At 41.6% G+C, this 17,401-nt stretch overlaps 1 protein-coding gene across 2 annotated transcripts in view; it reads left to right on the forward strand.

Annotated features, from left to right (window-relative positions):
- Nucleotides 1-17,401, forward strand: part of tdt (terminal deoxynucleotidyl transferase) — a 143,733-nt gene that overhangs the window by 35,499 nt on the left and 90,833 nt on the right. For both annotated transcript variants that reach the window (XM_021580065.2, NM_001124706.1), the window contains 3 exon segments: nucleotides 5,619-5,690; nucleotides 5,909-6,032; nucleotides 6,708-6,840. In XM_021580065.2, the coding sequence (XP_021435740.1) occupies nucleotides 5,619-5,690; nucleotides 5,909-6,032; nucleotides 6,708-6,840 (329 nt within the window).

Raw genomic sequence — 17,401 nt, forward strand, 5'->3', positions numbered from 1 at the left:
ATTATCCTATATTTATTTTGGAAAAATAATTGGCGTTTCAGTGTCAAGTAATAATCATAGAGACAAATGGAGGACTCTGGATGGATCTAACTTGTTTTAGTATAGACATTGCCATTGAGGGCTTCCACCATTTAGTGATCAGCGAGTATTGTCTTTTTCAAATTGAGTTGCCTACGGTTTGTAAACCAAAGACTAAGGTAACATAAAAGGAGCCAAGACAAAGATTTATACCAGGTCATTGGTCCCAAGATCCAGACTCAGTGAGTTGAGACCGTAATAAGTTCAAGACCAAATTTATGTTGTCTCAAGTGGTCTCAAGATCAAGACCACTAGATCAATAGTCCATGGGCCCTTTCTTCATTTGTAAGAAACTCAAGTACAGTACAGTACAGTACAGTACAGTATAGCACATTGTGTTTTGGCCAAATAGATGTCAATGTTTGGGCTCTTGGAAGATTGGAGTCTCCCCGCTGGCTATGCATCTCAATACTTTAACTCTTTCCTGAAGTGTGTGCACTTGTCCACTACCCACATGTTGGTCCTCTGTAGATCAGTTGGTAGAGCATGGCGCATGCCACTTTAAAATGGATGATAGCTTCAACGGTGTTGCACATGCTGTCACAGATGCCATGATGGCACAGATACAAGTTTTTCCGCTTAGGTTTTCATGTATTAAAAATCGATGTATTTCAATATGTTTCCGTTGCATTTTCAACTCTACTGATTCTGTCACAAAAACTGTTGTGTTAAATAGCAAATGTGTCTACTCTGGTCTTGGCACGTTCTCTCTAAGCCAACAGCTCGCAGATACAGTGCAGGTAGGCTGTGTGGGTAGGCTAGTCTACATGATGGCATTATTATGGATAAGAGCGAGAATATTTCTGTTGTGGTCAAAAGGCAGTCAAGCATCGATCATCATGTCACCAGAATAAGACCCTCAATATTTATTGGAAAGGAGCATTAAGATCATTGTGCACTTTCACCACCCTGTGACACGAGGTCTGGCGGGTTGTCAAAGACGTTATTCACTTCCAACGAACCTTCGATAGCAGAGCTGTGTTGTCTGTTTTCAGACGGGTGACAGCCTTCTCCAGTTCGACAACCCGCTCAGTGTTGTCGGTGGTGGAACCTTCCATTGTAGTGAGACATTGCCCAAAAGTGTTGACTGTTTCTCAAAATGCATCAATGGAAGTTTGGAGAGGTGCCAGCAAGGTGCTGACGAGAGCAGCCATATCCTCTTTTAGGCTACTTTGCTCTTTAGCTAGCTCAGCTACAGGTGTGGTCATAGACAAGGTCTCTGCAGCAGCAGGGCTGGCTGTGGCAGCCATTTTCAGTGCTCAAACACTTGAGTTGGCCTTCGTGGATGCGTTGGTCATAGCAGTAATCTTCAGGTTGGTTTTGACCATGGCACCACAAAAAGTGCTTTGAAGAAAATAGCCAAACAATATGTCAATTGGAAAACTTGATTTGGCATGTTAAATGTTAAAATTAAAAGTTTAATTGGGAGCCTCTCTTAACTTCAATTGCCTGACCGGAGGTTCCCTCAGAAAGATGTTTATGAATAAACAAAACTACTAATTAGATCAGTATATATCAATGTAATAAAAAAAACACTCAATATGTTCTATTAAAATAATAGTGTTAGTTATACTCAAAAAATGTATAGCTTTCTTTTCAAACATGTAGTTTAGGAGTCAGGTTTGGGCTAGCCAACCCCCGGCAAGTAGCCTAGTGGTTAGAGCGTTGGACTAGTAACCGAAGGGTTGCAAGATCGAATCCCCGAACTGACAAGGTAAAAATCTGTCATTCTGAACAAGTCAGTTAACCCACTGTTCTTAGGCTAGCAAGTAGCCTAGTGGTTAGTGCTTTGGACTAGTAACCAAAAGGTTGCAAGATTGAATCCCTGAGATGACAAGTTAAAACTCTTCTGCCCCTGAACAAGGCAGTTAACCCACTGTTCCTAGGCCATCATTGAAAATAAGAATTTGTTCTTAACTGTCTTGCCTAGTTAAATAAAATAGAAATAGGTGTATAAACAATGACTATATTCATCTTATAGTATGTTTGTTATTGCCTTGAATTGAATTAGAACGTACCGTGTTTTAATGGTGGGACTGCAATTTGCACCACTTCTGTAGAATCACCCATATACAGTGCCTTGCGAAAGTATTCGGCCCCCTTGAAATTTGCGACCTTTTGCCACATTTCAGGCTTCAAACATAAAGATATAAAACTGTATTTTTTTGTGAAGAATCAACAACAAGTGGGACACAATCATGAAGTGGAACGACATTTATTGGATATTTCAAACTTTTTTAACAAATCAAAAACTGAAAAATTGGGCGTGCAAAATTATTCAGCCCCTTTACTTTCAGTGCAGCAAACTCTCTCCAGAAGTTCAGTGAGGATCTCTGAATGATCCAATGTTGACCTAAATGACTAATGATGATAAATACAATCCACCTGTGTGTAATCAAGTCTCCGTATAAATGCACCTGCACTGTGATAGTCTCAGAGGTCCGTTAAAAGCGCAGAGAGCATCATGAAGAACAAGGAACACACCAGACAGGTCCGAGATACTGTTGTGAAGAAGTTTAAAGCCGGATTTGGATACAAAAAGATTTCCCAAGCTTTAAACATCCCAAGGAGCACTGTGCAAGCGATAATATTGAAATGGAAGGAGTATCAGACCACTGCAAATCTACCAAGACCTAGCCATCCCTCTAAACTTTCAGCTCATACAAGGAGAAGACTGATCAGAGATGCAGCCAAGAGGCCCATGATCACTCTGGATGAACTGCAGAGATCCATAGCTGAGGTGGGAGACTCTGTCCATAGGACAACAATCAGTCGTATATTGCACAAATCTGGCCTTTATGGAAGAGTGGCAAGAAGAAAGCCATTTCTTAAAGATATCCATAAAAAGTGTTGTTTAAAGTTTGCCACAAGCCAACTGGGAGACACACCAAACATGTGGAAGAAGGTGCTCTGGTCAGGTGAAACCAAAATGTAACTTTTTGGCAACAATGCAAAACGTTATGTTTGGCGTAAAAGCAACACAGCTCATCACCCTGAACACACCATCCCCACTGTCAAACATGGTGGTGGCAGCATCATGGTTTGGGCCTGCTTTTCTTCAGCAGGGACAGGGAAGATGGTTAAAATTGATGGGAAGATGGATGGAGCCAAATACAGGACCATTCTGGAAGAAAACCTGATGGAGTCTGCAAAAGACCTGAGACTGGGACAGAGATTTGTCTTCCAACAAGACAATGATCCAAAACATAAAGCAAAATCTACAATGGAATGGTTCAAAAATAAACATATCCAGGTGTTAGAATGGTCGAGTCAAAGTCCAGACCTGAATCCAATCGAGAATCTGTGGAAAGAACTGAAAACTGCTGTTCACAAATGCTCTCCATCCAACCTCACTGATCTCGAGCTGTTTTGCAAGGAGGAATGGGAAAAAAATTCAGTCTCTCGATGTGCAAAACTGATAGAGACATACCCCAAGCGACTTACAGCTGTAATCACAGCAAAAGGTGGCACTACAAAGTATTAACTTAAGGGGGCTGAATAATTTTGCACGCCCAATTATTCAGTTTTTGATTTGTTAAAAAAGTTTGAAATATCCAATAAATGTCGTTCCACTTCATGATTGTGTCCCACCTGTTGTTGATTCGTCACCAAAAATACAGTTTTATATCTTTATGTTTGAAGCCTGAAATGTGGCAAAAGGTCGCAAAGTTCAAGGGGGCCGAATACTTTCGCAAGGCACTGTACACTTGTGCATGCACATACATACACATTTCAGACTTCAGCTGCAGTCCATGTAACATCTGTGCAGTCACTCACGCAGTCACACACACACACACACACACACACACACACACACACACACACACACACACACACACACACACACACACACACACACACACACACACACACACACACACACACACACACACACACACACACTTTTGAGAAGACTGTCCTGTCACATCGGGTCAATCCACCCCACCCTCCCTGAACACACGTTCACAAACATCTTCAGGGCAGAAATTGTTGCAGGCTGTAGAGTGTCAGAGAATGCCTATTTGAATTGAATGCTAAGCCACAGCTGGGTGAGATCTATGGGCAAATCCATGCAGGTCTGAAATTCAGGCAACGTCTCAATACGAAATGCATGGTGAGAAAGAAGAGAGAGAGGACTGACAGCTAACCTCTCAAAGCTCAGACACAGTCTTTATCCAAAAGGATGACAATTCTTTATGTTAAGTGAAAAAGGATTCCCACTCATACTGTCATTTTGCCTGATATAGGTGTTCGCTGAGAGTCCGTCATTAACTAACCTACTTCTCATAGTGGCTCCTTACAGAACACAATCAAAAAAGCTAAACCAGTGACATGATACAAAACAAAGTGAAACTAAAAAGAGTGAAGCCCAAACGTTTCACATGTCCGTGGACATCGGAGTGACACCCAGTAAGCAACCACTGAGTCGAGTATTGTTGAGTGAACATCAGAGAGGAAAAAGCTAAAAACCAACTTAGTAGTAGCTAGTAGTGAGCACCGAGGCAGTGGTAGTGCTGAACCATGTGTGTGTGTGTGTGCACCCCAATGAGAACGTGTGTCAGAGCAATATCCTTGAGCTTGAGGAGGGTTGGCCTTGGCATGACAGTTGATTACCAGCATTGAGCAGTGAACTCTAGGCAGAAAAGTATATTCTACTTTCAGGTCTTAGCTGCTGTTCATTGTTACAATATTAACCTCAAACTGGTAAACACTTCTCCACGAGCTGTGTCCTCTGAGATGACCAATTATGGTTCTATTAGATAATTGTGATGTTGTTTGGAGTGTTAATCCTACACCTGGGTCCCCCAACAGGTGGACAGCGGGACGATTTTGTTTTGGCCCCCCCACGTTTTCTGAGCAAACAATATTGATACTTTTTTTTCATCATTCTTTTTTTAATGTTGGACATAAAGTGATTTTAATTTTGGAAATCTGTTCCAAAGTATTCCCACGCATAATAGAGAGAGATACAGTATGTGATCATTTGCAAATGTAAGCAGGGTTGAAAATAATTATGTTTTAGTCAAACATTGAAATATCTGTTTTCTATCTTATTGCGGTAATTTTGCTTTTCTGTAATCATTTGTAATTATGTTCTGGCCCCCTGAACATGCAATCGAGAAAAAAAGAATCCCAAATCGGCTGAATCTAGTTGATGATCCCTTTACTACACCCTTTGATAAATGTGATATGGAGACACTTAAAATGTGACCAGCAAATTAGTCCTGCTCCCCAGGGAGGAGAACACTATTAGGCTCGGGAACAAAGCCTGTTCAAAACAAACATTTGGAGCTGTGGAATATAACATCCTGAGCTTTTCATTACAGCTATTATGGAATTAATCCGATGCTTAACCATACCAAATATATCATTTATAGAATAGGAATGGAAATGAGCATCAAAGGGGTACTTGATTGAAGTATAATCTGAAAAGCAATTACTCAAGCTATACAACTGTTTTTAGAGAAATTATTTAGAACTTACCAGCAGTTTGGCAGGTAAAATCAATATATTAATGTAGTCTACTTGATTTCCCACAGGAGATCCTTACATTTGGCCGCTCTTTTAAAGTTGAAGAGATACGGTGTGATGAACGATATCAAGCACTCAAGGTAAGTAGCTCAAAAGGAACTTATTTTGAAATTCCTTTTGAAGTCATAGACATACCATAGCTTTTATTTCCTGTACATTTCCACCAAATGATCATTGTATACACCTTACAAATGCTGCCATTAAGTATTTAAATAGTACAAGTACAAGTAATTCCGCCTCCGAAAGAGGTCCAATCTGACAATATGTTCTCTTGAGTACATCTGTCCTCCCCTGCCAGCTGTTCACCAGTGTGTTCGGGGTTGGACCCAAAACAGCTGAGAAGTGGTACCGCAGAGGGCTGCGCTCACTCCAGGAGATTTTGACCGAGCCCAACATCCAGTTGAACAGGATGCAGAGAGCTGGTATAAACAGGAGTGGCACACAACCTCTTCTCTTTCTTTTGATATCACAACATACATGTATATACAGTATATCTTTTGAAACATCCATGATTGTCAACTCGGAAGAGTGGAGGAGAAAGGTAGAGAGGAAAGGCGAGGCGAGTACAGAAGTGGAGGGCAAGTCAGGAGAGAGAAAATAGCATATTTCTTATTGTCACATGAATTTAGAATAATATCTGTAGTCCTTGAACATCAATTAGGTTATATTCTCACTTTTAATTGTATTTTTTGGGGGGGCTCAGAGAGCTTTAGCACTTAGGTGTGCAGTGTTAAATGCATTCCCCATGTATGAGACATTTAATTTGCACATGAGTATGTCATGCAGCATGATACGTTTCATGTAGCTTTACATCAGCATGTTTAAAACATCAAATATATTCCATGTTGAAATCTTCACATTAAACAGCAAAAGTATTCACTAAGTTGATAGGTTATACTCAGGAGAATATTTAACAGCTTTGTGATTCTAGTTCATATTTATTGTTATTTCATTATATATTTGACATGTTATGAACATCCACAAAATTCTTGAATACTTCCAAAATTACAGGTAAATTACTATACTGTACATCCTCCACAATTCTACTGCAGCTATTGCCCACTTCAGACAGACCGATTTTGACATTTTCCCTTCAGGTTTCCTGTATTACAGTGACATCTCCAAGGCTGTCAGTAAAGCCGAGGCCAAAGCTGTTGGATGCATCATCGAAGAGACAGTCCACTGGATCGCACCCGATGCTATACTGGCTCTGACAGGTGGCTTTCGCAGGTACAGTACAACTCATGTCTCAGCTTGTCAGTGTACATGTATTTGAGTGTTTGTAGAGTTTGACATAGTAGGCCAAATACAACACTGTCTGTACAGTATGCAATAGTCTTAGTTCCTTGTTGTTGTCTGATGAATACAACCCCACTGTTGCAGGAATCAAATGACACTTGGAACATTAAATGAACTATATCTCTAATATTATTGAGCCCATTTTAATTTTTTTAAGAATGATACAAACCATGAGCGGGTCCATGACCCTCTAGCTGTCCAATTTATTCTCTCTGACTTTTTCACAAGCACACACACATGCACACGCATGCACGCACACACGCACGCACGCACATACACACACACACACACACACATTACATAGTGGGGATTCCCTAGAGTCTAGGAAATCCCCTCTGTAATTTGTGTGTGTGTGTGCATATTTGTGCGTGCACATGCATGTGTGTGCATGTGCTTGTGAAAAAGTGATAGAGAAATAAATTGGACAGTTCAATCTGCCTTGACTTACTCCAATATCTGTTATGCACAAGGAGTTCATTCTACATACTTTATGACATACATGGTTCGTTAGTTCCTGCCAAGAGAGAAGAGAGAAGAGTGTGTATAGAAGCATCAAGCATATATGGTGCCCTACAGTAATTACTACAGTAGCTACATTCACATAAATTGCTGGCTAGGCGGCTACAAAGGGAGGCTCTTTATGTCAATTTCCGTTGTGCTCTATTTATGTGTAGCACAGTGTGCTTCAGTGAGTTCGGAGCTCTGGGCTCTATGGTGGTGTAAAAATGTGGTGGTGTGGTGTTAAATAATGCAAGAGCAGTCTTCCATAAGGACATGCGCTGCGCTTCTCTTCTCTACGGGAATGACAGGCCTGCTGCTGGTTAGCCAACGGTCAGTAACACTTACAGTTGAAGTCAGAAGTTTACATACACCTAAGCCAAATATATTTAAACTCAGTTTTTCACATTTCCTGACATTTAATCCTAGTAAAAATCCTTGTCTTAAGTCAGTTAGGATCACCACTTTATTTTAAGAATGTGAAATGTCAGAGTAAAAGTAGAGAGAGAATGATTTATTTCAGATGTTATTTATTTCATCACATTCCCAGTGGGTCAGAAGTGTACATACACTCAATTAGTATTTGGTAGCATTGCCTTTAAATTGTTTAACTTGGTTAAAATGTTTCAGGAAGCTTTCCACAAGCTTCCCACAATAAGTTGGGTGAAATGAATCAGGTTTGTAGACCTCCTTGCTCGCATACTCTTTTTCAGTTCTGCCCACATATTTTCTATAGGATTGAGGTGAGGGCTTTGTGATGGCCACTCCAATACCTTGACTTTGTTGTACTTAAGCCATTTTGCCACAACTTTGGAAGTATGCTTGGGGTCATTGTCCATATGGAAGACCCATTTGCGACCAAGCTTTAACTTCCTGACTGATGTCTTGAGATGTTGCTTCAATGTATCCAGATAATTTTCCTACCTCATGATGCCATCTATTTTGTGAAGTGCACCAGTCCCTCCTGCAGCAAAGCACCCCCACAACATGATGTTGCCACCCCCGTGCTTCACGTTGGGATGGTGTTCTTCAGCTTGCAAGCATCCCTCTTTTTCCTCCAAACATAATGATGGTCATTATGGCCAAACAGTTCTATTTCTGTTTCATCAGACCAGTTGACATTTCTCCAAAAAGTACGATCTTTGTCACCAGCTTTTTTTATGGCAGTTTTGGAGCAGTGGCTTCTTCCTTGCTGAGCGGCCTTTCAGGTTATGTCGATATAGGACTTGTTTGACTGTGGCTATATATTATTTTGTACCTGTTTCCTCCAGCATCTTCACAAGGTCATTTGCTGTTGTTCTGGGATTGATTTGCACTTTTCGCACCAAAGTATGTTAATCTCTAGGAGACAGAACACATCTCCTTGCTGAGCGGTATGACGTCTGCGTGGTCCCATGGTGTTTATACTTGTGTACTTTTGTTTGTACAGATGAACATGGTACCTTCAGGCGTTTGGAAATTGCTCCCAAGGATGAACCAGACTTGTGGAGGTCTACAGTTGTTTTTCTGAGGCTTCGGTTGATATTTTTTTATTTTCCCATGATGTCAAGCAAAGAGGCATTGAGTTTGAAGTAAGCTTTGAAATACATCCACAGGTACACCTCCAATTGACTCAAATTATGTCAATTAGCCTATCAGAAGCTTCTAAAGCCAAGACATCATTTTCTGGAATTTTCCAAGCTGTCTAGAGGCACAGTCAACTTAGTGTATGTAAACTTATGACCCATTGGTATTGTGATACAGTGAATTATAAGTGAAATATCTGTCTGTAAACAATTGTTGGAATAATTACTTGTGTCATGCACAAAGTAGATGCCCTAACCGACTTGCCAAATATATAGTTTGTTAACAAGGACTATGTGGAGTGGTTGAAAAACGAGTTTTAATGACTCCAACCTAATCTCCTTGTTCTCTGTTGTCATCACCCCAACCATCTCTCTCTTTTTTCTCTATATCCCTCTCTCTTTCTCTTTCTCTCTCTCTCATTCTTTCTCTCTCTCTCTCTCTCTGACAGTACAGTATAGTCCTTGATAATACAGTATAATCCTTTACACACAGTAGGTAAAATTGGTGGAAAGAGAAACACACTGATTTCTTTTTCTTCAAATGTAGTTTTTTTTCTACTTTTTCTACTTTTTAGGATGTCGTCCCCCCCCCCCCCCCCAGGCTATTTCTATAAAGATTCCAGTCACCTTACTGTGGATACTTCCCTCAATAATAAATGGTGGAAGTATAGTTCTTTGTAACGCTCTGGGCAGCCACACTAGCATACTGAATCGATTAGCATTTTCGTCCCTCATAGGCCTGTGTACCAATAACCTCTCCGCTCAAGTGTGGTTGATCTTCTGGAAACAGCTGTAAATGTCCCATGACTCTTGCACCCTATGGAGGGATGACAGCTGGAATGATAATTGATTATGTAAATATCGTCTTCACTGGGGGGAAGAGGGGGAGATTAAAAAGTGATTAAAGCATCATGGGTAGTTAACATGATTGGAGTTGAGAGGAGGAACTGTAGCTGATTTATTTTATTGATTTGCAGCTACAAGATGTGTTTATTACCCAGAAAACTGGGGACGTCCTGAGGACATTCAGCGACATTCCCAGTAGGTCTGTAAGGTTCTGCGTTTCTTTTCTTAGTCAACCTTGTGTTCTCTTTCTTTGTGTTCTTGGACTTAGCCCTGTTTCTTTGTGTTCTGGAACGTAGCCCTGTCTTTCATTTTTGTTCATTGATTTCACCTGTGTTCGTTTCTCACCTGGTCTCATCAGCTCCCTAATTAGTTAATTTCTTTCTTTTTGTAGGGTTGTGAGATATTGTTTGTTTTTGACTGCCTACCTGTGTTTGACCATTGCCTGCCTGTGACCACAATTCCTGCCTTCTGTGAAGGCTTAATAAACTTAAAAAACATCTGCCGCTCTCTGCGCATGAATCTACCCTATTTTCTCCCTGAGCATTCATTACAAGGTCTCCTAAGGGTTTCGGCGCAATGTTATTCATGTGAAGTTCTGAGAATGTTCTAAGAACGTTGTGTGATTGTCCGAAGGGGACGTTCTCTGGGGGACCTTTGTCTAGTTCCCAGTATGTCACTGGGGACAACGTCAGGACTATTTTAGTCTGTTAGAAGGACCTTTATTTTACTAGTCCTTAGAACGTCACATGATGGTCCCAAGGAAACATTCTAAGGGGGACCTTTATGACCTGGGAACGTTTTTAGGATGTTTTTGGAACATTGTGTCATGGTCACCTGAACGTCCTTGGACCATCGTGTCATGGTCCCCTGGAGGTTTCGTCTTGCCCTTTAACGTGTATGAACACAAATCGGTGTGACTAGAACACTTCAGCAGAACGTCTAGTTAACGATTGACGCAACAGGCAGCTTTTGAGCGGGTCAATGTTTCTTCATAGAACATTTTTCAGTCTTGACAAGGTTATGTCCTCAATGGGAGCAGTTTATTTTGAGATGTAATGTTCAGACATTCACAGTAGCAACAGCATAGCATAATTCTCATCCACATCGGAAAATGTAGGCTACATTAGTCCTAGCGCTAACTGAGTAAAAATGAGCTGACACAAGCCGTCATATTTAGCCAACTCTCAGCTGATAGAAAGCATAATATGTATTAGCTAATACCAATTACTATTTACAATTCATCACATCATGGGTGAGCTCACAAGTGATTGAAATAATTGAGCAAAATACTTTCTAAAAGTCTCAAGTAATCCCACGGTGGATAGAGTTTGTGCGAGCCACCATGTTTGTTTTTCTGTGTCAACCAAAGATAAGAGGTGACCAGATGAGTTGGGTCTGCTTGCAGTATGCATGTTAAATGTGACGTGGGTGTGTCGTCTACCATCATTCACTTCTGGTAGTTTACTCGAAAGATGAGTGAACCATCCCTTCACTTCATTTTGCTGTAACATCCTTGGTCTGACAGACGTTTACGTGCCACCGAGACCACATTGAATGATGTCAAGAAACATGGCTCCACACATAGCCGGAAAATGACTTACCATTACCTCATCATAATCCATACAACCATAAAAATATATATTTTACACACATCATATGCATCCATTACAATCTATGCAAGAATCGGATAAAATTACTGATGATTTGTCGCCAGATGGTTTGTTTATCTTTCTAATATTGTCGGTAGAGGGAGTAGCTAGGCCTACAACCACTATATCACGTCGGGGACAACTGTTATCAACAAGGTGTTGATTCTGTCAAGAGAGCACTGGACTAGACATATTTGTCCTAACAACTTGGCAGCTCTCTCTTGCTTCCTTGAAAGTGGCAACTGTCTCTCTGTTTCAGCTGCACATGTTTTAGTGAGAGTAATCTCAATCTTGCTTGTAAACTCAGCAAAAAAACAAGCATCCCTTTTCAGGACCCTGTCTTTCAAAGATAATTCGTAACAATCCAAATAACTTGACAGATCTTCATTGTAAAGGGTTTAAACACTGTTTCCCATGCTTGTTCAATGAACCATAAACAATTAATGAACATGCACCTGTGGAACGGTCGTTAAGACACTAACAGCTTACAGACGGTAGGCAATTAAGGTCACAGTTATGAAAACTTAGGACACTAAAGAGGCATTTCTACTGACTCTGGGAAAATACCAAAAGAATGTGTCCCAGGATCCCTGCTCATCTGCGTGAAAATGCCTTAGGCACACTGCAAGGAGGCATGAAGACTGCAGATGTGGCCAGGGCAATAAATTGCAATGTCCATACTGTGAGACGGGTAAGACAGCGCTACAGGGAGACAGGATGGACAGCTGATCGTCCTCGCAGTGGCAGACCACGTGTAACAATACCTGCACAGGTTCGGTACATCCAAACATCTGCGGGACAGGTACAGGATGGCAACAACAACAACTGCCCGAGTTACACCAGGAACGCACAATCCCTCAATCAGTGCTCAGACTGTCCGCAATAGGCTGAGAGAGGCTGGACTGAGGGCTTGTAGGCCTGTTGTAAGGCAGGTCCTCACCAGACATCACCGGCAACAACACCGCCTATGGGCACAAACCCACCGTCACTGGACCAGACAGGATCGGCAAAAAGTGCTCTTCATTGACGAGTCGCGAGTTTGTCTCACCAGGGGTGATGGTCAGATTTGCGTTTATTGTTGAAGGAATGAGCGTTACACCGAGGTCTGTACTCTGGAGCGGGATCGATTTGGAGGTGGAGGGTCTGTCATGGTCTGGGGCGGTGTATCACAGCATCATCGGATTGAGCTTGTTGTCATTGCAGGCTATCTCAATGCTTTGCGTTAGCGGGAAGACATCCTCCTCCCTCATGTGGTACCCTTCCTGCAGGCTCATCCTGACATGACCCTCCAGTATGACAATGCCACCAGCCATACTGCTCCTTCTGTGCTTGATTTCCTGCAAGACAGGAATGTCAGTGTTCTGCCATGGCCAGTGAAGAGCCCGGATCTCAATCCTATTCAGTACATCTGGGACCTGTTGGAATGGAGGGTGAGGGCTAGGGCCATTCCCCTCAGAAATGACCGGGAACTTGCGGGTGCCTTGGTGGAATAGTGGGGTAACATCTCACAGCAAGAACTGGCAAATCTGGTGCAGTCCATGAGGAGGAGCTGCATTGCAGTGCTTAATGCAGCTGGTGGCCACACCAGATACTGACTGTTACTTTTGGTTTTGAACCCCCCCACCCTTTGTTCAGGGACACATTATTCCATTTATGCTAGTCACATGTCTGTGGAACTTGTTCAGTATGTGTCTCAGTTGTTGAATCTTGTTATGTTCATACAAATATTTACACATGTTAAGTTTGCTGAAAAAAACGCAGTTGACAATGAGAGGACGTTTCTTTTTTTGATGAGTTTAGTTGCAGTATTCTCTCTTCGTTTATGACAGCCTACAGCGAAGTGTTCATTACTGACACATTTGTAACAGTGCCCATTTCTTCCATCAGGGTTGGACTCTTCACACTGTTGACAGCATCTTGGTTTGCTTTTACCATCACCACCATCAGAGTATATTATTTTGTACGTGGCTGGAGTGGTACTTCCCTATCCTTGTCCTATTGGTCTGAGAAAGGCTGGCTACTTCTGTGGTGAGGTATTGAAGAGTATCACAGATGGCTTTGTTTCCAGCTTTAAGCTTCCCAATCAGTGTATTTATTTTAGGTGCGTGACCATTCTCCTTCCTAAGACCACTGGCCTGTTCTGTGCAATCTTTCTCCTCTTCCTGAACTGCAACTACTTTAGCTTCTTTGCTCTTCAATAAGGCTGACATCTTGATGTTCTTTTCCATCTCCAGACTGTAGACAGTATTCATCTTCTCCAGTAATGTCTCGTCCTTCACATTTGGGTCCTGTAAGCAAGGCTTGAGATCTCCAGATATGACGTCATCTTGGAGACCTGTCATCACTGTCTGCAAAAACTGTGTTTGAGTTGTACTGAAATCCAGCTTTAGCTCGTTCTGATGCAAAGAAGACTTTCTGTCTGATGCCCATTGTATGCACTAAGAACTGAATAGGTGTTTCTGTGGGTTCTTGAGTTCTAAGTATTTGTCTCAATGTGTTCAGTGTCAACTCAGTTCTGCTTTCTAGGTAGCATTTCAGTTTAACCTCTGGAGCGATCGACTGAATGACAGCTTCAACAATTTCACCTTCAACAGATTTTTTTCAGATCTTTCAATCTGCATCTCAAGACTGTTGAAGTTCAATGTATCCTTCTGGCCAACTTCACCAATCTGACTACTGATTCAGAACTATTTTATGTACGTGGGGTGTACACCTGCACTCGTCTGGGGTTATTATCTGACTCAATTGCACTGGCTGGTTTGTGAGAAGAAATGCCTGTAGCAGTAGTACTATCATCCACCACAAGAGGGCGTCAACCACAACCGGCTGCCCATGATCCCCATCCTGATGTACTGATGCATCTTCAACAACATCACCCACGTTTCCCAAGCTGTCAATCTGATAATTTACTGCCAAAAGCACTGCAAGTCCATGATATTTCACCTGAGTAACCTCTTCTCCCGAGTGGCTCAGCGGTCTAAGGCACTGCTTCTCTGTCCAAGCGGTCCCAGTGGTCAACAGTCCCTGGTTTTGAATCCAGGCTGTATCATGTCCGGCCATGATTGGGAGTCCCAATTGCGTCATCAGGGTTTGGCTGAGGTAGGCCGTCATTGTAAATAAGATTTTGTTCTTAACTGACTTTCCTGGTTCAATGAAAGATACATCTCTCTCTAAGTACTGAATCATAGCTCTTCTCAAACAAATTAGATGAATTTGCAATGTCCTCACAAATTTTTAGTTTCAGATTCTCGCATATTTTCTTTCAGCTCACTCACTCAGGCAATTTCTTCTCAATTTCAACTACAACATTTTCCCTTTCTGATTACATTTTTATCCTTTACTTGGATTGTTCACAGCTAGAAAACAAGAGTACATCAACTAACGGTTGGTAGTTTCTCTCTCCTCCCTGCAACAAATCCGCCACAGGATCATGCTTGCTAGCTAGCTATGTATTTCTTCCCATTGCAGTCTTCTCTTGTAGATATTTGAACATTTTCACGTCTTGATTTTTGTTTTAGACCGGAAACACCCTTGAAATGACTGACAACTACAGTCCATCTTTGTTTTGGCAACTTTATATGAGGGGCTTGGTTAAATTACTACATCTTTTGTTTTAGTAGTGTAGGTCTTCTATGATAGCAATCACGGAACTGACTGACCTCTTGCATGATGGAATTCTCAACTTGATGTTCTTTTTTGAAGAGACAGTGTACAATTTCCAATGCATTACATCTCAATAGGAAAACAGTGCTTTCACAATTAATTAACAGAATATTCCAATATATTACTTTTACAGGTATTTTACTCAACATTTTAGCTTCTTATAATAACAAATGTCTTTACGGAGTCACGTTAGTTTCTACAGGGTCACATTAGTTTCCAGGGTAAAACATACAGTAAACAAACCATCTGTGGAAACACATCATCAGTATCACCACACTGGCAGCCAATCACATCATTTCACCCCTCTTGGCCCTGCTGTTGGCTTTGACTAGTCCCAGTCTGGAGTGCAAAGCCCCTGGCCATCTCCCTCTGAAGCAGAGTGCTCCAAACTTTTTCTGACAGAGGAGCTGGTGGGAGACATAGTGGAGGAGACCAATCACATACCTTGGAGCTACAGGAGAAGAGAGAGCCACAGGGGTGGACCACCTGACGGGAGAGTGTGCGCTTAGCTATAATTACAAAATGGGGGCAGTGAATAAGGCAGACATGATAAACAGCTTTGTGTGTGTGTGTGTGTGTGTGTGTGTGTGTGTGTGTGTGTGTGTGTGTGTGTGTGTGTGTGTGTGTGTGTGTGTGTGTGTGTGTGTGTGTGTGTGTGTGTGTGTGTGTGTGTGTGTGTGTGTGTGTGGTTTCTGAAAGTACAGAATAAAGAGGAATTATTGCTAATTAGAATAAAATATCAAGATATAGAAATAAAACAATATTACAAGTACGAACAGTGTAGGGCAGGACAGATCTATGCAGGCCAAATTAATACACAGGCTAATGCAATGGTCACGGTAAGACCAGGGTAGCTTCAAATAATGTGTTTATGATGCTTTCCGGACAACTGGGAACTCAGAAAAGTACGGTCAAATCATGATGTCTGCGATCTTCAGGTCGGAAAGTTGGAGCTCTAGACAGAGGCCTGAGTTCCCTTTTGGAATTCCGAGTTTTCCCAGTTGGAGCTAGTTTTTTCCAGAGTTCCTAGTTGTCTTGAACGCACTGAAGTCGGAAGTCAGAGTTCCCAGTTGTTTTGAAAGCGGCAATAGGATACAACACAAGCTAATGCTGCATTGACGCCATTAGCATTGTTTAACAGAACTAATTATTTTATTTTTTTACTACATAAGCACAATTGAGTATAACACCATAAAGGTTATGAAATCAGTACCTTGTGTGTCCGCTGTTATAAAGGAATACATTATGCCCTATACATAAATATGGTGTGCTACAGTAAAAATGACAACACAATATACATAAATTGTATTATGATAATGTAATAAGGCACTTTGATAGAAACACACACAGTAATTATTAGTAAGGAAAACGACAATGAAGGCAATACAGGCGCCAACTGGAAAATGCACTAGGAGGAAAAGTTCTGCCAGATTCTGTTCTGACTGAAGCACTGGTGGAGTACTTCGTCCGTCATCGAAGAGAAAAATTTGTCTGGCTCATCTAGATAATTCTCACCCTACATTAGCATAGCAAGCCTAAAATGTAAATGATCCGCCACAATGAAATGGGCTTCTTTTATGTGAATTAATGAGGAGGCAGAACATACCTCAATTCAAACTGCTGTTAGAAGATCATGGGAATTGACAAGTTGAACATAGCCAATAGATAATTAACAGAGAGCGTGCCTTGGTTTTAGGGCAGTCCTGTTGTGTAACAATCTCATTTTGGAACTCACATATGAATAGAATAGTTCCAAATTTGTCCCGGGGACATCCCCGAGGACGTTTTAGGATGTTCTTGGGAGGTTGTGTCATGTTTCCCTGAATGTTCTTGGGAAGCAGTGTCATGGTCCCCTGTATTTTTTGTGGTAATTTTTACCCCCTTTTTCTCCCCAAATTCGTGATTATGATCTTGTCTCATCGCTGCAACTCCCCAACGGGCTCAGGACAGGCGAAGGTCGAGTCATGTGTCCTCCGGAACATGACCCGCCAAGCCACGCTTCTTAACACCTGCTCGCTTAACCTGGAAGCTAGCTGCACCAATGTGTCGGAGGAAACAGTGTTCAACTGACGACCGAAGTCAGCCTGCAGGCACCCGGCCTGCCACAAGGAGTCGCTAGAGAGCAATGAGCCAAGAAAAAACTAACTTCCGAGGTACCTTATTGTTTTTATATACCGGTTGCCAACACAGAAAGGCAAGGAACTACACATGTAAATTGAAAATGTTGCTTTAAGAAATAAATTCATAATAAATACATTCCGCCAGAAAAGG

This window comes from Oncorhynchus mykiss, chromosome 23 (genome assembly GCF_013265735.2).
Source record: "Oncorhynchus mykiss isolate Arlee chromosome 23, USDA_OmykA_1.1, whole genome shotgun sequence".
NCBI classification, from domain to species: domain Eukaryota; kingdom Metazoa; phylum Chordata; class Actinopteri; order Salmoniformes; family Salmonidae; genus Oncorhynchus; species Oncorhynchus mykiss.